Here is a 20,400-nt window from a genome sequence, read left to right as displayed (position 1 = left end):
TTTTCATGTGACAACACTGAAGGAATTACACTTTGCTACATTGTACAGTGAGTGTACAGCTTGTATAACAGTGTAAATTTGCTGTCCCCTCAAAATAACACAACACACAGCCATTAATGTCTAAACCGCTGGTGAAAATGTCCAAATTGGGCCCAAAGTGTCAATATTTTGTGTGGCCACCATTATTTTCCAGCACTGCCTTAACCCTCTGGGCATGGAGTTCACCAGAGCTTCACAGGTTGCCACTGGATTTCTCTTCCACACCTCCATGACGACATCACAGAGCTGCTGGATGTTAGAGACCTTGCGCTCCTCCACCTTCCATTTGAGGATGCCCTACAGATGCTCAATAGGGTTTAGATCTGGATACATGCTTGGCCAGTCCATCACCTTTACCCTCAGCTTCTTTAGCAAGGCAATGGTCGTCTTGGAGGTGTGTTTGGGGTCGTTATCATGTTGGAATACTGCCATGCGGCCCAGTCTCCGAAGGGAGGGAATCATGCTCTGCTTCAGTATGTCACAGTACATGTTGGCATTCATGGTTCCCTCAATAAACTGTAGCTCCCCAGTGCCGGCAGCACTCATGCAGCCCCAGACCATGACACTCCCACCACCATGCTTGACTGTAGGCAAGACACACTTTTTACTCCTCACCTGGTCACCAGTATGACACCAAATTTAACACACCTGCTCCCCATTCACACCTGAGACCTTGTAACACTACAGAGTCACATGACACCAGGGAGGGAAGATGGCTAATTGGGCCCAATTTGTACATTTTCACTTAGGGGTGTACTCACTTTTGTTGCCAGCGGTTTAAACATTAATGGCTGTGTGTTGAGTTATTTTGAGGGGACAGCAAATGTACACTGTACTACAAGCTGCACACTCACTACTTCACATTGTTGCAAAGTATCATTTCTTCAGTGTTGTCACATGAAAAGATATAATCAAATATTTGCAAAAATGTGAGGGGTGTACTCACTTTTGTGAGATACTGTGTATATACATATATATGTATATATACCCCTCACATTTTTGCAAATGTATGTATGTGTGTGTATGGATAAATATACCCTTATGGCATTTGTTGTTGTTCGTTTTGCCTCTGACAATGTATCAGCTGTGGCACGTATCAATTGTTATTCTTCATCTCCACATGATTAAAAGAGGTTGTTAATGACCACTCACAGGTGTGTCTGTTCTAAATCACCTGTATTCATCAAGCACATTAAATGCACCAGCGATTTGTTCTCTTAAGATTTAGGTTGTTATCTTTTTGTGTTATTAACGTATGTTTGGTAGGACAGGTGTAAAATGACGAGCAAGTTTACCCCTGCAACTTCACTTCTTAAAACATTCATACAGTATTAATTGTGGCCACCAGAGGGTGCGAACTCATTCAGCATTGCCAAATGATTGACGTTGATATCCTCCGCAGCGGGGAGAGGCCATGGTAGACAAGCGACTCCAGGGTTCCATTCGGGGTATTTTGGACTAAGGACTTTGCTGGCCGACGTGAGCTACTGAGTTCCCTCAAATATATGTTATGCTAGTGTTGGTCATACAGTTCCATAGTCCATTATTGTGTGTGTGCTCCGACTGCTGTAAGCACATTTTTAAGCAAATTATCAAATTAGATTAAAACTGGAAATGTGTTTTTCGTGCTATTTAACATAAACTTTTTGATCTTTAGATCTGGGTAGCTAAGATTTTTAATAATATTTTGAGAGTCAAAAAGAGAATGTAAGAAGAAATGTTTTCCACCACCACCATAGTACCACAGTAGATGTTAAAATAACTTCCTGCCAACTATACATTTTTGTCAATTTGTTGCAGTAACCAGGAGGGCTCTTGGGCGCGCCCCGGGTCTCTGTTCCGCGCGCCCTCACTTTTGCGTTTGATCGGTGCGCGCTATTGGACAAATCAGTGCTGGTTGCACTAAGCTAATAGCTGGTTGCCCAGTGAGTCCGATCCGCGGAGGGGGGTTGTGGGCTCAGGTTGAGAGCGCGCTTCAGCTGCTCGTGCCACAAGAGGAGATTTGCAAAGATGCATTAGCGAAAAAGCCACAACATATTTCAATGTCGTCATGATTTACCAATTCGATGTATTTTTTACAAATGTTACATTTGTATCAGAACTAAGAGTGACATGGACTTTGCATGACTAAGAAGACATTTTATATCGGATGTCAATTAATTGTCAACAGCATTTTACGCACGAGTTAAACACGGCGGAGGTGATTTACTTGCTGTCACTTTTGATGTCAGTTTAGCATTGCTTATTTTTTGACGATTCAAATTCTGTCTTAGATTTAGCTTCTTGCCATTTCTATAATCTTTGTCAGTATTTTACTTAAACGCTTTGGTTAATTATTTGCATTGGCTGACAGATACACGTCAACACAATTTATGTAGAACTCTACTCAGGACTTACGTATTATCGGTGCCTTGTTTGACCCTTCAAAACAGTGTCATTTTCGTATGTACAAGACGTCGTTTTCCATCTGGACAATATTTTGGTGTTGTTGTGGCATGAAGAGATATTAGACCCTCGTTACAGAGTTTAAGTCGGATAGGCATTGAATTATTCGGCTACAGCGCAAAGTCTAGTTGAGCGGTGCGATGTATGCTGGACGGAAAAGGAGAAAACCGGTGCAAAGAGGGTAAGTTGCAATGTTTTGAATGTAGCGTTGGTTATTTGCATAATAAAGCAAATGTCCAAGTGTTATGTTTCATCAGGTCATTTATAATTATTTGAAACAATACTATTTAATATGACAAAAGTTATGATCCATCGAAATACAGGGATGCATATATTTATAATATTCCTCCTTGGTGCCCACAGTTTTTAAAAAACCCAGCCATAGTCAACATTTTAACAGTATGCTTCCATTCTATTATATGTTATCAGAATACTGAAGTATGCTACTGACTGCTCCTGAATGAAATAACCTCTCCTGACATGATATGTAAATGTGACTTGTATTAATGAGGTCACAGCGATGAATTGATGTTAAATTCATACGGAGAGATGATTGAAATTATGGGTGCATTATAACCCTAACCAGTGCTGTAGGCACCGGTGCAGGAAGACAGTGTTCCCATTGGCATGCTGTATTTATTGTCGTTTCAGTATTTGTCATAGTTCACTACCTTCTCTGTGTCGTGTTAAAGGTTTAAGGAGTGGTGAAGGGACGGTTTTTAGTTCTATTTTCTTCGAAATGTAAAATGCTGTTATTGTTTATTCATCACTGAGTTAAAATCATGTAATAAATTAACAAAAATAATAGATGATATATTATACGTCCTTTTAGATTAATAATATTGAAATATTATAAATTATTATAATTATAATTAAATCATAATATGATTATTCTATGATTTATCATTTAGCATCGAAGTGAAAGACCAAAAGTGAGTACTAAGTTGCACTATGTGCACTGTTAAACTTCTTATCAACATTGAGAGAATTAGCCTACTGGTTTCATCATCATGTCCACTATGACTCCTGTAAACCTCATGTCTTTCCTCCTGCTCAGTGCCAAACAGGCTGCTCCTTCTGAAGGGACCAAGTCCAACCCATCTAAGCGCCACCGGGACAGACTGAACTCTGAGTTGGACCGACTGGCCAGTCTACTGCCCTTCCCAGAAGAGGTCACGTCAAGCTTGGATAAACTCTCTATCTTGAGGCTCAGTGTGAGCTACCTGAGGACCAAGAACTTCTTCTCAGGTGAGTGAGTGCATGTGTGTGTGTGTGTGTGTCTACATTCAGGGGTGTAATGGTCATTCAGAGAGATAATGGTATTTGGATGCAGGTGGTATTTGGATGCAGGTGGTATTTGGATGCAGGTAGTATTTGGATGCAGGTGTAATGTAATGCTGTTGGTTTCTGTCATTGTGTCTACAAATTTTTTTCAGGCATTGTGTCTAGTAAATCTTTTCAGGCATTGTGTCTACAATTTTTTTTCAGGCATTGTGTCTACTACTTTTTTTCAGGCATTGTGTCTACTATCTTTTCAGGCATTGTGTCTACTACTTTTTTTCAGGCATTGTTTCTACAATTTTTTTCAGGCTGTGTCTACTATTTCTTTTCTGGCATTGTGTCTACTAAATTTTTTCAGGCATTGTGTCTACTATTTTTTTTCAGGCATTGTGTCTACTACTTTTTTTCAGGCATTGTGTCTACTATCTTTTCAGGCATTGTGTCTACTACTTTTTTTCAGGCATTGTTTCTACAATTTTTTTCAGGCTGTGTCTACTATTTCTTTTCTGGCATTGTGTCTACTAAATTTTTTCAGGCATTGTGTCTACTATTTTTTTTCAGGCATTGTGTCTCATACCTTTGGATTTCCATTGTAGTTTCTGCAGTTGTTATCTTTTAAAGGAAAATAATGTAGTCTAATGTGAAATCAGCAGTCTTTTTCGCAACGTAAAGTTGATGCAGAGCCATCCAAGACACATTTTTATCCACTTTCAGTATGGGATTTTCCACGGCAGAATCACACTCTTGCCTTCCAACCTGTGTCCTAGAACAAGGCTGCAGTGCAGTCCATGAGCTCTGCTGGTGACGTTTCATAAATAATTGAAAGGAAATGAGCGTAAATATTTTATAAAATGGATGGAGGGAAATGTTTGTTTTAGACATTAGATTTTAAAATGTCTGTTGAGGTGAGGGGGAAGGAAACAGTGGGCATCAGGTCTGCTGTGGGGAACAGATCTGTTGGAGAGACTGCACAAGGAATGTGTCCTGCACAGCTGGGGAGGAGTGGAGTGGAGGGAGATTAAAGCTAAGGAGCGAGGAGGACAGTGCGGAATAAGACTGCCTAGGGAAGTATGTATCTATAGGGCACAACAGAAAAAAGCATCAGTGTTGTGGTAGAGGTTTCACCCCAAGACTGATGGACCCTACCAGCCATGTTTAAAAGTTTAAAAACCATGGTACTGTATCTTCTGAATAAACAATTAACATCTGGTATCTGTTCTGGGACAGGTTCTGGTTAATGTTATGGTAGAGCTTCTGGCAACTGTTTTGGGACAGCTTCTGGTAAATGTTCTGGTACAGGTTACAAAGATGTACTGTGAGTCACTTTGATTAAAGCCTAATGACATGTTTTCAGTATAATTATGTCTAATGTTGCACTATAGATCAACACTAGATTACATGCTTAAATGTGATATTTGCAATGTATCAGAAGAAACATAGGGAATGTTACACTTCAAATAAAATAAAGAATCTACAAACATGTTGAATAAATCATGTCTAGACACAAAATAGACCATTAACAGAAAAATAACACCATTCCTGCCACATGGATAAGCCACTATAGATGAATGTACAATATATCCTTGGCTACACACACTTGTCAGTGAACAGTTTATTATGTGTAAATAGTGCAAGGGCTATTTGATCTCTGGGGATTAGAGTAGCTATGTTATGTTTTACAGACTTAGTGAATCACGTGTGTTATTTTTTATTGCCGCTTAGCAACATGCCTGTCTATGCCAGATAGCTCTTTAGATTCAACTGGCAACTAACATGTTATCAAAGCATTTATGTTGTGCAGTAGAAGTACCAAGGATTCTGGGTAATGGAATGTGACCCAGCTTTGTTGAATATCAATATTAAAAGAGTTTGTAGCCAGGAATGGCACAAAACAAGCCTGTAATATTGTATGCCATACTGTACAGCAGATTAGCCGCCACTTTTATTCTAAAGAATTTGCAGTCCTGAGTGCATACATTTTATGTACGGGTGGTCTCAAGAATTATACTCACTGCCCTGGCGTCAAAAGGGCTATGCACTTGCTAGAAGAAACACAGCGAGCCAAATGAAATATATGTTCCGTGGTTTTAAAACATTTGTCTTAGTGCTAGCCTCACTTAGCTGTTGAGAGAGAAATGGGTTAGAGAGTGGAGAAACAGAGGGAGAGAAGAGATTGAAGAGAGAAACAAAGAGAGAGAAGAGAGAGACAGTGAGGTTGGGTGTGAGGTTATGTCTATAGGGAAAGAAACAGCTAAACTGAGAAGGGAGTATTATTCAGTTTTCCTTTCATAATCAAATTTTTAAGATTTAACATGCCCAGCTAAATGGTTTCCAGATGCATGTCTTACCCTGGGTCTTTTAGGTCGCGACATCCGTTTACTATATCACAGTAACAGTGATGTAACTTCTTAAGTCAAACAGTGTTTCGTTCCCTCCAACGTTATTACATAAGGCGTTACAATAGCCGAGTGTGAACTGTGGTTTCTGTTATAAGATGCTGAATGTGGCACCGCCTCAACTTAATGCACGTCCCAGCTTTAAAACCAAACTGTGTGGAGACCAGTTTACAACAAGATGTTAACACACTCGAACGTGCAGACTAGTAAGGATGGCATCATAAAATGGACATGTTTCGGATAGAACTGGGCTCACGTCATGCCTGTAACTCCTTTAACAAGCTGCGTACCGATTGCCACTTGGCTGCCGGGTCTTTGATCGTAGTCTTGGCAGTTCTGTCTTGATTTTACCGGTCTGGAACGGGGTGCTAGGCACTAAACAGGGCTTCTCTATGTGTTGTTTTGACAGATGATGTGGCGGATGCAGGATCATGTGGAATGGAAAGTGTCCATGAGGTTTAAAAAGCCTTTTGACTGTAATTCTTTCCATTTTTATTATGACAAACTTTTTTCTTTTGTTCTTTTTTTATAGACCCCTGCGTATCTATTTAATACATATCTCCATAATATCTCACAATAACTGTTGCTACTGAATTATTGCACTTATTCCACATTGCCTGACCTCTCTGACTTGAGGAGATTACAGTGGGAGTATTGTTACTGTATTTCCTATTTACCTGGGGTCTTCACACTAACCCTGTCAGGCCAGGCTCCGTCCGTCTTCTGTCTGAATTTGATTTAATGGAGTGTATATCCACAATTCCTCCATTGATTCCTTTGTAGAACCCGGTCATCGCTTTCTCAGAGGCTGTATTTTCCAATTAACATGGGCTACAAATGTGACTGTCTTTATAGAGCTTATGAAACAACCTTTGAGTTCATCGACAAGGCAAACTGAACTTCAACAGTCAGGCCATTGTAGAAGGTTGGTTGTCTGGTGGCTTTATTTTGAATAGACTTTTACATCCGTTGTTAGATTGCGCTGATTCTCAACCATGATAGTTCCAGATGATTTGGCAAATATTATTTAAATATTTTTTATTAATTAATTGGTTACAAAGTAAATACAAATGGATGAGGAAAAAACTAACAATGGAACCTAAATAGGAAGTTCAGTTCCTGGGCAGAAATACCAAACAAATGGTTTTTCAAAATGTACAATTGATTCATATTTTTAAAGTTCTTTAAAGTTCACGTTGGTGTAACTACTAGAATGTACATCAAGATTAACTGACTTGTTTTCTCCTAGTTCAGCCTCTTGCCCAGTGAGATTAGAGAACGGTGAAGAGTGGGAGTGAAATTAGGAAAATGCCTTCATCTTCGTATTCACCACATGAAGAATTAGTAGACTCTGTCTCTTTTCTTTCTGCTTCTCTCGCTCTCCCCTTTTCTCTCTCTTATATTCATCTTTCTCTTTGTCTTTCCCCCTCTCTTGCACTCTGTCTCTCTGACTGTCAATTTATCTCTGTTGCTCACTCTCTTTCTCTCTCTTTCTCTATGTCTCTGTATCACTGAAATTCCCTGTCTCTCTGTTACCACATCCCTGCAACAAGCTTTTCTTCATTTCTGGAGGATGTGAATGGTATGTCCGATGCCATGTAATGCATTGCAGTGCCTGTCATTCATGTTCGTTGTGTGTGTGTGTGTGTGTGTGTGTGTGTGTGTGTGTGTGTGTGTGTGTGTGTGTGTGTGTGAATTTGCTTGTGTGTGTGTTGAACTAAGCTTGGTCCTGGTCATTTATTAAACAGAATTTTCCATATGCAGATCTGTCAGGCGGCCTAACGTGAGTGAAGAGGGAATTAGGACCATGTCAACACATCTCACAGCTTTTCAAGTTTTTGAGAAAGATTTAAGTGATACACTTGAGCTAGAGAGAGGCCTGCTGTAGAGTTTAAACAAGACATGATGACCTAGATGACCTATCTTCTCTCTCTCCTCCATCTCTCTCTCCTCCATGTCTCTCTCCTCCATCTCTCTCTCTTCCATCTCTCTCTCCTCCATATCTCCCTCCTTTATCTCTCTCCTAATATCACACTCCTCCATTTCTCTCTCCTCCATATCTCCCTCCTCTATCTGTCTCCTAATATCACACTCCTCCATTTCTCTCCTCCATATCTCTCTCCTCAATACCTCTTTTCTCCATATCACCTTCCTCCATCATTCCTCCTTCTCTCCTCCACCTCTCTGCTGTTGGCACTAGTCGTCTCCCTCCCCCTCCCCCTTCCCCTCCCCCTTCCCCTCTCCCTCCCCCTTCCTCTCCCCCTCCCCCTTCCCCTCTCCCTCCCCCTCTCCCTCACCCTCCCCCTCCCCCTCCCTCTTCCCCTCTCCCTCCCCCTCTCCCTCTCCCTCCCCCTCCCCCTCCCCCTCCCCCTCTCCCTCTACATCTCTCTTTTAACTCTTTCTTCCACCCCTTCAGCCGTGAGCTCGGAGACGTACGAAGAGCAATAGCTTGCGTTGGGTCTAAGAAACTGTATCAGCACTCTTGCTACTATCAAGGCCAGGGAGTCATTATCATTGTCTGGCAGACGCATATTATTCCTTGTCAATTAATTTTAATTCAAATCAGATGGAGTGGTGCAGTTCCAGTGCTAACGCCCAGCGCTGCTGTCCAGAGCTGTCACCAGGCATTGCGGTATCCTGATAGCTATCCTGGACTTTGAGACCGCTCCAACAAAAACAATGTTAGAACAACTCCAGCGATGGAGGAATGACAACAAAAGTGCCATGATAAAAGTTTTAGCCTACTGAAATTAAATCTTACCATTGTTCAAAAGAGCTCGAGTTTGTCTGGAATACTCTGTGGTTAAAAGAACATTTTGTGTTCTTTTGTGGCCAAAAAGAAGGCCATACAGTGTTTTTCCATGACTGGAATCAGATGGTTTGTTGCCAGTGGAATGCCGCTGACTTAACAGTTGGACCAAATCATATTGACATGCAGCTGCAATATCCAGGGCATTGCCCCACCACAAAGGTCCCTTTGTTCGTATATCGGCGTGCAGGTAAGAGCATGTATGTCGAGGTGTTCAGAGTAAGCGTTCGGACATCTCGTGGCGTGACTGAACACTGACAGTCCATGGCTGGCATCCTCTTTAAACGTGTTGAGATCTTTACTCATATGGACGTCCCGCGGAAGGGTCCGAACCAGGCACGGATGTTGCCAGGCGATCAGGGCGTCTCTCGACAAGTCAGTGGTAAAAACCGGAGTGGATCAGGGGTAACATGCTGGATATTTTCAGCCGCTTGAGGAAGTACAATATCTGAGAGTGGAAGTGCTGACCCAGGTGCTGGCTGTAATTGATTACCGCTATATACCGTTCCAAAGCCTTAATCCATACCTTATCTATTCAGGAATGAATATCTTTCCCTAATGTTGTTCTCTAACCCTACACCAAATCTCAATATCCTGCCCTACCTGTAATACCTAACTTTAACCATAATCCTATATCTTAATACCTAACCTTAACTTTTTTGACTTTTCAATGTACTTATGGATGTTTACTTCACTACTTTTATGACAATATTTGAATAATATCATTCTTAGTCAGCTCGCATCAGCAACACGAAGTGGACATAGAATTGTCGGTGCAGCAGATTTTTTGAAGCATAGTATTTTCTTGATTTATTTATTTATTTTCAAAATTAAGTGTTGCTGTAAATTAGTTGTAGACAGCCATGAGGTTTGGGTCAGGGTTGAAAGGTCAAATAAAGTGCTTTTGTGCAACACTGGATGCAGTATAGGATTTTTAGTCATCCAGACTCTAATTTCAGCTGAATAGAAAAAGCAGTTCTAACTTAGAACTAACTTCCCCCAGCTCTATCTCAACATGCTAAATGTAGCTTCCTTCAGTTACAGACAAAGATTCAGGTTGTAGACCTGCCAAGAATGGGGTCTAAAATCCCCCAGCTCATCCAAACTGGATTACCCCATTCTCCGAATATGGGGTATAATTTGACCCCGACCTCCAGGAAGTTAGCGAGTACCAAGAGATTACACAAGTTTGGAAAGGTACGGCAAGGTTCTGTGCTTCCCCTGCTATCCCTTAACAGAACATCCAGGAGAGCATTGCTAATGAGAGTGCATTAGCAAATTACTGTAAGCCAATTGGCAGGTAATTGCAGAATCAAATTATCTCACAGGTTTTCCAAGAAAAGAAAAGCTTGCAGAGACTGCTTAGCCGGTCACATAGAGCCTATTTAAGCTACGCTAGTTTTATGTAGTTAAACTACATTTGTGGGCAGATTTGCATCTGAGGAAAGAAAATGTCATGGTGTTAACAGTTAACTGTCTCACACTACCTTTCTGAGGTTACCTGGTACACTGTCCTAACAGATACCCTTTGCGACTACTGAGGTCTAAAGATGTCTTGCTCGTTGTGTAATGGAGTGGAATGAGCAATGAGGTAAGGTAAGTCTGGTCCTCCACGTATAAACAGAATCAGAAAAATATAAAACATCTCACAAAACAATCCTACTATCAGCAACAGCACTGGTTTTGAATGGACAGTACCATTTGGTTACCAGTTAAACAACACTGTCCGTGAGTTCACCTTCCGGGTCAGTGGTCCGGCCAACGCACCGTGAGCTCATGTGTCTCACCGTACTGGGCAGTGAGAGGAACTTGTTGCTAGTGTGAATTGAACATTGTAATTTACGTTTTACGTTAATGTTATTTCAATTCAATTACGCTGTGTAAAACTGTTGTAGTGTAAAAAAAAAATGTACGTTGTTCCTTCCCTTCCTCTTTGACTGCACCGTGACGGAGGATTTTTAACTGTCCTCATTATCTGAATTCAAGGAGATATTAATATGTGAGGGTCCTTTTGTCTTTGGATCTTAATATAATATTATGGCACCTCTTTATTTCATCATTTAGTACACATTCAAGACATCACACAAGTTTGGTGTGTGTAGTTGATTTTGTGATATCAACTGTTGTATTGAAAAATACACATTTTCAAATGTCAAGCAAAAGATCACTTGAAAATTAGACCTTATAGTACAGTAGATCTGTGACCTTATAGTATAGTAGATCTGTGACCTTATAGTACAGTAGATCTGTAATGACCTTACAGTACAGTAGATCTGTGACCTTATAGTACAGCAGACCTGTGACCGTATAGTACCATAGAACCGTTGAGACCACATTACAGTGGAACTGTGTTCTCAGCCTCAGATGAACAAGATGCTTTAAGACTGAATTGGAAAGGAATAAAAATGAAATTGTCTGTTTTAATGTCCCACTGGGAAATGTGTAAAATATAGAATTGAACGTTAACAGATTTGCACTCTTAAGAGACTTTTTACCTTTTCATTAGATCCTGAATGTCCGCGTTTTAATCCAGCTGACAGCATCACAGACATATTTGTAGTATATGTTGTTGTTTGCCACGTCCTCTGGGGACTGGACAGACAGGCAGGAATCTGGCACGAAGCCAAACACACATGTTTATCAGTCTCTGAGGACATCTTGCTGTTCAAGGTTTCCTTCTGGACCATTTCTTCTGGAAGCAATGTTTGCTCTTTCCTCTCAGTTGAATGTCATCATGACTCATTGATTGATTTGTTCAGTCAAGTGTGGTAAAGGCTATTCAACTAGGAGCTCTACCTCTCTCTCCGAGCTCTCAGTATGACATGGGATAGTCAGTCAGTCCCACGAATAGACTGTCCGAAGCTCTCGTCCAAAGTGACTTAACAACATAATTTTTTTTTTTACCTTGTCTGCTTAGAGATTCAACCAGCAACTTTATTTTTATACACCTTTAATAGACCTTTTCCCTTTATGGACATCCATATGCCGTTGTTTCCAGAATCCTCCATCTGCTCAGCTGCAATTTGAGACCGGTCAGATATGGGGGGTTATGTAATACTACAAACTGTAGCTTTTCAGCTTCTGTTATTATCATCCTCATGTGTGTGCATGTGGTGTGTGCATGTATTTCCCCAGAAGGAAGGGCTTGGGGGTTAGGTCTAAAACTGATGGCCCACGGTTATGTTGTGTGGCTGTGTACATGTGAACATACGGCACCGTTCGTGGCCAGTGTGCTTCCGCTGCCTCTTCCAACATACTCAAGGGTAGTTGGTTGAAGAGTTGCTAGGTATCGTGCTAAGCTACACCTGCTCTATTTTTAGTGTGTGTGTATATACACTATAAAATCAGTTCCCCAACTTACAGAGAGACACTCTGATCATCCACCGGAGTGATGTGTGGAAACAGCCTGGGTGCCATTCTACATAGTTTGCTGAAGTGGAAGCCCTCTACAGAAGCTTTCTTGCGCAATGTTGCTGTAAAGCATTATTGTAGCCTGGTCCCAAATCTGTTTGTGCTGTAACCAATTCCTATGGACTTGACAATGATCATAGCTGCTGACAGCAGTTTACAAAAAAAATGAAATGATGACAGCGGTTTACAAAAAAAAAGGAACATCTGAAAGCATGAGAATGATCTAGCTGCAATGTGGAAATTTTTTTGTGGTCAGATAATAGCAAGATAAGAGTTTTTTTGGTGCCAACCTAACAATACTGATGCCTCAACCCACACCATCACTACAGTGAATTAAGAAGGTGACAGCATCATGTTGGGGACGCTTCTCATTAACGGAGACTGGTCACCTTAATAAAATGTAAGAAAGAATGGAGAAGAATACAAGGTAATCCTGCAAGAGAAGCTGCTTCATTCTGCTCCAAAAAACTGAAGCTTAGGTGGAAATTCACCTTTCAGTAGGACAATGATCCCGAGCACAAAACAAAAGCAACATTGGTGTAGCCCGATCTTGTTTCCATTGAGAATCTGTAGCATTAGCTGAAAATTGCTTGAGTGTTGAGTGTTGTCCAACCAACCTGAACAACCTGGAGCAAATTTTTGCATTAGGGATGAGGTGGAGAATGAATATCTGGTGAACTCAACTGGATGGGGTTGACCCAGTCTTTATGGACCGTTAACCAATGCCCTGCGCACACACACACACACACGACGACATTTACCCACACACAACGACACACAGACAAGACATGCATACACACATCTTTCTGGGTCACTTTCATTAATGATTCATCACCGTCATACTGGGCTCAGTCATTCTGGGATCAGGGGGTGGGCAGTGGGGTTGGGGAAGGGTAATGTGTATCCCCAACACAAACTATCACATTTGACGGGTCACTGTTTGTCATACACCCACTGTCACTCAATTTGGGATGTGTGATTTTGGGGAGGTGGTGGAAGGAAAAGAGATGGTGGTGTCAGAGGAAGACATTGACGGATTTGTGCTCGTAGCTAGCTTTGGCATTATCCAGTACAGTAGTTCACAGCTTTAATGCATTTCTGATGTTTAAGATGCATTCCGACATTTTCAGGAGGAACTAAGGGTGTTGATATGCGATGGTGAAACATCAGCTGTTTGGGTCCTGGGGATATCACGATGAGACCCCATTTCAACTGTCCAGTGCCATGCATGGCGGTTTTTGTGTCTCACTCGTGTCAATATCTTGCTCAGGCCATTTTTGTGAGCCAACCTTTAAATCGATTCCTTAGCTTGCTGACTGTGTGTACAAATGGCCGACCGGACAATTCTACTTTTAAAAATACCTACTTTTAAATATACCTTTGACTGTAATGGCACTTTGAATGCTAAGAAAGTAGTTTTGCATTTCATATCCAATTGATCGTCATGGCAGTTCCAGAACATTCCTGTTCACTGACTGCTTGCGTTAGTATAGGTTTATGTAGTGGCCAGCTATGCAGCGCCTTGACAACAGTGGGGTACAAGAGCCACGGCCTGCGGTGCACTCAGCCACACAACCCCAGACAGACGTTGGAAAGTGCCACTACCGGCCCGCCCCGACGGATCCGGTCATCCGTACACCGTGGCTGAGGAGCGCCTATTTTGATATTTTCATTGCTTGTTGGCAGCCGCCCGCCTCTCCGGTACGCCAACAGGCAGCGTGTGGGTTCAGTAGTCAGGCGGCTTGTTCAACAGAGTCCAAAGAACCTCGGGGCACTGTGTGTCACAGGCATCTGCTGCAGCCGTGATGTCATAAACACGTGACACGGGGCACAAATAGGCCCCGGTGTTAATATTTGATGGCTGACATGCCTCTTTCCTGGCCCTGCCCTCAGCGACCGGAGCAGCCTGTGTGATTCCACTACACTGCACCCTCTAGGAGAAAGCTCTGTCGTCTCTCCTCTGTTCATTCACTTAGACAGGCGCGGTGGAATGGCCCTCACCACCAGGCTTCAGTGTATCGCTATGGCTAATGCTACAGCGTGTTCTCTCGTATCCGGGCGGTTGATTCATGTGACAATGTTTGGCAGTGGGTGAATTACGAATGCTGCTGCATTTAGGCAATTCGTCGCTATGATGAATGAACGAGGGGGGGGGGGTTGTGTTGACAGCTAGCTAGCGGCCGAGTCGTCGTCATCATCTTCCTTCATTCTTGTTCTTTAGTAAGAGAGAAGAGGGACAAACAGACTGGGAGAGGTGGAGCGACAGGGAGGGAGGGAGAGGTGGAGGGACAGACGGGGGAGGGAGAGATGGAGGGACAGGGAGGGAGAGAGTAAGATAAGAGAGTGTGAGAAGACGGAGAAGACAATTTCGGTTGTTCTGCACACTTTCTAGCTTTCTTTTGTTTTTGCTTAAGGTCGCATTGGTCAGAAGTTTGCGCTCCTCCTTGTGTCCTGGGGAAATTAGCGCCCCCCCCCTCTTCCCCATTCTTTTTTTCAAAGCGAAAGATTAGAAATATTCGAGCACGCCACGTTTGACCGCATCAGAGAAATGGTCCAATGCACCACGCGAACCAAAGTGTACCTGGTCCGTTACCGTCTCTGTGTTGCGCTCTTGTCAAGGAGACTTGGGGTCATAGGAACTGTGAAGTGTGATTTCTTGTGTGCTGACCATCTGGACTTTTTGCCCCGTCACTAGTGGAAACCAACTGAGGCCACGGGAAAGAGGCCCCTGATCTCCCACAATGCCTTTGAAAGAGCAGGGACATAAAAAATGTAATAAACCCAAAATCTATTACAAATGGCTCCCCTTGGCTTGTAACAATAAAACGCTTGTCCAGACATAGACTAATCTTTTTCGTTGAGGAGCCACAGTAACATTGTTTAGTCATTTCCACTAGATGTGAGGTGAGTGTTCTGGCACAAACTGGTCTCCGCGCATCACCCAGCTAGATTCAGCACATTGGTGGTGGATGACTTTTTCTACATGACACGCAACGTGCGGTGAACTAACTCCAGGGATTGGGCTGGCCAGTTGGTACCTACTGTATAGCTCAAACGGTCACGCGCGCTGCGATGCAGCGGTTCCCGCCCAGTCTGTAGCAAGGCAAACAGGCAGTGGGAGGATGGTAAATGGTTTTACCATGGTGGATGCCTTTTGTGTGCCTCGGTTTGTCCAAAGGAACTACAGTATGTCCGGTTGAGTGGTGTCATTTCCTGTGCCTGGCACTCCGTGTCCGTAGTTGAAAACCCAGACCTTTTGACTACGCTTGACCTTCCTCCATGAGTTGTGGGAGGACAGAGGGGTGACCCTGTTGGGATCCCTTTTACTGTCCTCTCTTAACGTTCGACTTTGTGTGTGTGTATGTTCACCTGTAAATGTGTGTACTCTGGATAGAAGGACCTACTTTTTGTTGTTGTTGAGAGCAGACTTAGGCTCCAGAGTACGTGGGCACACATTTTCACACACAAATACATACAAACACACACACGCACACACACACACACACACTTCCAGAGTGATGCTCCTGCCTGGTAAAAGCTGACAGATGTTGAGGTGCTGTAGAGACGTCAGACCTGTGGGTGACCTTTCTCTCACTGTACAGCGCTAATGCCTTTTCCACGTATCACACCAGTGAAAAAAGCCCTGTTAGTCCATCAGAGTTTTCTCGCTCTCACTCCCTCCATTCCTACTCTATCTTTTCTCTGTTATCCTCTCCCCTCTCATGCCCTGTATCTCCTCCCCCCGTCCACCCCCATCTCAGACTCAGACAGCCCTCATGGCCATCTCCTCCCGGCAGGCATGGCTGGCTGTCTCCTTGCATTTGCCCTGCCGTTCATTGGTCATGTTGTTTACCTCACAGCCTGAACCTCCATGTAGTCTACCTCACTGCCTCAACCTCCATGTGGTCTACCTCACTGCCTCAACCTCCATGTTGTTTACCTCACTGCCTCAACCTCCATGTTGTCTACCTCACTGGCTCGCCTTCCTTGTTGTCTACCTAACAGCCTCAACCTCCATGTTGTCTACCTCACGGCCTCAACCTCCATGTTGTCTACCTCACAGCCTCTGCCTCCATGTTTTCTACATCACTGCCTCGACCTCCATGTTGTCTACCTCACTGACTCAACCTCCATGTTGTCTACCTCACTGCCTCGACCTCCATGTTGTCTACTTGATAGGCTCAATCTCCATGTTGTTTACCTCACAGCCTCAACCTCCATGTTGTCTACCTCACTCCCTCTACCTCCATTAATAAGAAGCATTTTTAAACACATTTTTAGCACATTTTTAACACTTACATGGGCTGAGTCGCGCCAGACATGAGCCATTAGCACAATTACAGTGTCTGGCAGGCAGGGCAACAAGCAGCAGGACAGACAGGCAGAGAGGAAGGCAGCAAGACAGGCAGGGAAACAGACAGAAAGTAAGCGGAAGTAACACGCAATCAGCAAAACAAGCCATCAGGCAAGCAGAATGGACATTGGCATGTGCTGTATTAGGCTGAAGACAGCACACCTCAGTGTATACTGGGAAATCCCTCAGTGCATACAGTACCCAGGTCAGGATATGATGATTTGAAGCCCCCCCTTAAACTGTTTAGAGTTTTGAACACATTATGATGGGTTTCATATGCATTTTGATGGCAGTTGCTGTTTCAAGTAATTTGATTTAGTCTTTTCAGAGACAGTGTTTAATGAATTGTTAATGGCCTGGGGGCATCGCCTGTGTCGGCATAATAGACTACACTGTCATAAAGCGGTCTGACATTGACAGGAGTTCTTTGTAAACATTATTATTCCAGAGACTAAAGCCCTCTCTTTGTTTTTACCTCTCTCTCTGTCTCCCTCCCTCTCTCTGTCTCCCTCCCCCTCTCTCTCTGTGTCCCTCTCTCTCCCTCTCTCTGTTTCCCTCTCTCTCCCTCTCTCTGTGTCCCTCTCTCTCTCTGTCTCCCTCCCTCTCTCTCTCTGTGTCCCTCTCTCTCTCTCTCTGTCCCTCTCTCTCTCTCTCTGTCCCTCCCTCTATCTCTCTGTCCCCCTCTCTCTCTCTCTTGCTCCCTCTTTGTCTCCTTCTATCTCTCTGTCTCTCTCTCTCTTCCGTGCTCACCGACTGTCTGGTTCTTTTTCTCTGGTTCTGTCCCACTCCACAGTTGCCCTGAAGACCCACACTTACAAAGGTTTGACGGCCAACGGCAGTAGCCATGACAACAGTAAGGAAACAGGATTGGTGGATGGCTGGATGCCCGAAGGGGAGCTACTTTTGCAGGTTGGTGAGCATGTTTGGGTGTAAGGCACTAACACACACACTGACACACACACACACAGAGCGGTGTGGCGACCCAACAGAACTCTGAACTTCACCATATATTCTGTCCAAATGTACGTTCAAATCATTGCATCAGAACGGTTCATATGTCCTGTCTTTACACGCACACACGCACGTACACATGCACATTCACACACACATTCCTACACACCACCATCTGCAGCCAAAGCCAGTCTGAAACAAGTGAATGAAACAAAGCTCAGTTAAAGGAGAGGTGCTTGGCAAAATAAATCTGTCGCTGTGCCTTTTGAGTGAGTCTTCTATACAACTAACATGTAATTGTAAAAGTAGAACGTTTTCCCAGCATGCAGGCTATGACAGGGAAGTCTCTCTGGTAGCTGGGTTGTAACACATGGGAATAAGCGTTTAACAATACATGTCTTCTAATTCCTGACCCTAAATAGAAAACGTTGTTGTACTTTGAAGCTTTGAAGCCTGCTGAGACCAGCTGATCCGCTCTTGGCTGAGAGACTGCTCATACAGTAGCTACAATAGTTAGAAAACATTCAATGCCGTCCCTTAGCCTACTTTGGTGGCATCATTCCTCCCCCAGCCCTTAAAAGGACAGTATTCTTTTCTGTCCTATTCTTAAAGGGACAGTGCTGTATTGACTGAAATACTGTTCATAATTCCCATAAAACATTGCTGGATAACTGGAAAAGCAGCACTTTCCGTTCTTACTCCCATAATTTCTTCCTTATGGAATTTTAAGATCCACCCCCATTTTTAGATCCACCACCAAATATGACTTTTATCACAATTAGCTAAATATGAGCAAATATATTTTTTGTAGAGCTACTTGAAACAAATATGTTGACAAACATCACCTGATGAGATTTACACATCTTTCAATACACCTAGCCAGAGTAAGCCTAAATGAAACACAGGCCTTATTTGAAGCGATTTAAAAAATCCTTACAGAATACATGAATGTTGAAATGCAAAAAGAACCAGTATCACATTTTGCTGCTAGGCTTTATGGGGATTTTGAAGTGTTAAATATAAATGAAATTAAGACTGATGTCCAACTCTTAGTTAAAAGTTATAATTTCTTTGTCCAAGAGTTTGGACTTCTCCAATTTGATTGTGTTTATTAAAATCAGAATTTTACTATCTTGCTATCAAGGATAAGACGGATTTGAGACAGTTTTCTAGAAAACTTTATAAGATCATTCTAAGCCAAACACCACAATATCCTGATCACAGAATCAACACTTTCACAGGCCTACACATTGCCATCTACTGGACAGGTTGTGGTGTAACTATTACGCGGTCAGGGGGAAAAAACTAATTCTGTCTGCCTAAGTACTTACAGTAATTATCAGGTATCACAACTTACCACATACCAATACAGCGTTCCATTTAATGTTTTGTTTTGTTACACCATAGTTTGTTAACCCTTTTGTTACAACATAGTTACACTGAAATGTCTTGATTGTAGTCAGATTGAATGACCCTGTTCTTAAAGGGAAAGTACCCAATATGCCCTTTTTGTACAACACCCCATCTTCCCTAGCGCTTGAAGGGGCAGTTCCCTATTCTTCGCTAGCACTTAAAGGGGCAGTTCCCTATTCTTCCCTAGCACTTGAAGGGGCAGTTCCCTATTCTTCCCTAGCACTTAAAGGGGCAGTTCCCTATTCTTCCCTAGCACTTGAAGGGGCAGTTCCCTATTCTTCCCTAGCACTTAAAGGGGCAGTTCCCTATTCTTCCCTAGCACTTGAAGGGGCAGTTCCCTATTCTTCCCTAGCACTTAAAGGGGCAGTTCCCTAATCTTCCCTAGCACTTAAAGGGGCAGTTCCCTATTCTTCCCTAGCTCTTAAAGGGACAGTTTCCTATTCTTCCCTAGCACTTAATGGGGCAGTTTCCTATTCTTCCCTAGCACTTAAAGGGGCAGTGCTCAGTATTCTGCCCAGCTCTGTGCTCCATAATGTATGTTCAGCCAGGCATGTGATGTGCTTAATCTGCAACCCCTGTGTTGTGCCATCATGCAAAACTACACCGTGTCAGGACAGTCAAGAACAGTCAACACAGAATCTCCTAAGAACCTGAGCGAGACAGATGAGCAGAGAGGGAGGGAGAGTAAGTGACACGTTTGTGTGTGTATGTATGTGTGTGTGTGTGTGTGTGTGTGTGTATGTACGTGTGTATGTATGTGTGTGTATGTACGTGTGTGTATGTATGTGTGTGTATGTATGTATGTGTGTGTGTGTATGTATGTGTGAGTGTGTGTATGTGTGTGTGTGTGTACGTGTGTGTATGTATGGGTGTGTGTGTATGTGTGTGTATGTATGTGTGTGTGTGTGTGTTTTTATCTGTGTGTGTGTGTGTGTGTGTGTATGTGTCTGTATGTATGTGTGAGTGTGTATGTGTGTGTATGTATGTGTGTGTGTGTAAGGTGCAAGAGAAAGGCATGGATAATGCTGAGAAGAGAAGGAGACCGATAGAGGGATGCTAAATAAAAGTGCTTATTCGTGACATTGTTAAGCGGGCCAGAAAGAGGAGAGATGAGAGGGAGAGGAGGAGAAGGAGAAGAGAGGAAGAGAAGAGGTGAAGAGAGGGCAAGGAGATGAGAGGAGAGGCTATTTCTGACCAGGCCTAGCTGTCTTGTTTCATTTCAGACACTCAACCATGAATTATAGAGTGACTGTGAAGACATCCATAATTGAAAATGCGGTAAAATGAGAGCAGAAAAGTCT

The 20,400-nt window shown here is 43.0% G+C and overlaps 1 protein-coding gene across 4 annotated transcripts in view; it reads left to right on the top strand.

Annotated features, from left to right (window-relative positions):
• Nucleotides 1-1,867: 1,867 nt before the first annotated feature.
• Nucleotides 1,868-20,400, top strand: part of ahr1b (aryl hydrocarbon receptor 1b) — a 42,152-nt gene continuing 23,619 nt past the window's right edge. Inside the window, exons 1-4 of one of the 4 annotated variants that reach the window (XM_010891047.3) lie at nt 1,868-2,665; nt 3,396-3,416; nt 3,542-3,732; nt 17,529-17,644. In XM_010891047.3, the coding sequence (XP_010889349.2) occupies nt 2,625-2,665; nt 3,396-3,416; nt 3,542-3,732; nt 17,529-17,644 (369 nt within the window). In that variant the 5' untranslated portion in view covers nt 1,868-2,624. Of the gene's footprint in view, nt 2,666-3,395; nt 3,417-3,541; nt 3,733-10,314; nt 10,567-17,528; nt 17,645-19,613; nt 19,784-20,400 lie in introns of those variants that run through there. The other 3 variants (XM_010891048.3, XM_034289745.1, XM_034289746.1) reach the window with 3 other exon arrangements.

The sequence above is a fragment of the Esox lucius genome, chromosome 22 (genome assembly GCF_011004845.1).
Source record: "Esox lucius isolate fEsoLuc1 chromosome 22, fEsoLuc1.pri, whole genome shotgun sequence".
NCBI classification, from domain to species: Eukaryota; Metazoa; Chordata; class Actinopteri; order Esociformes; family Esocidae; genus Esox; species Esox lucius.
This window is presented reverse-complemented; position numbering and strand designations above follow the sequence as displayed.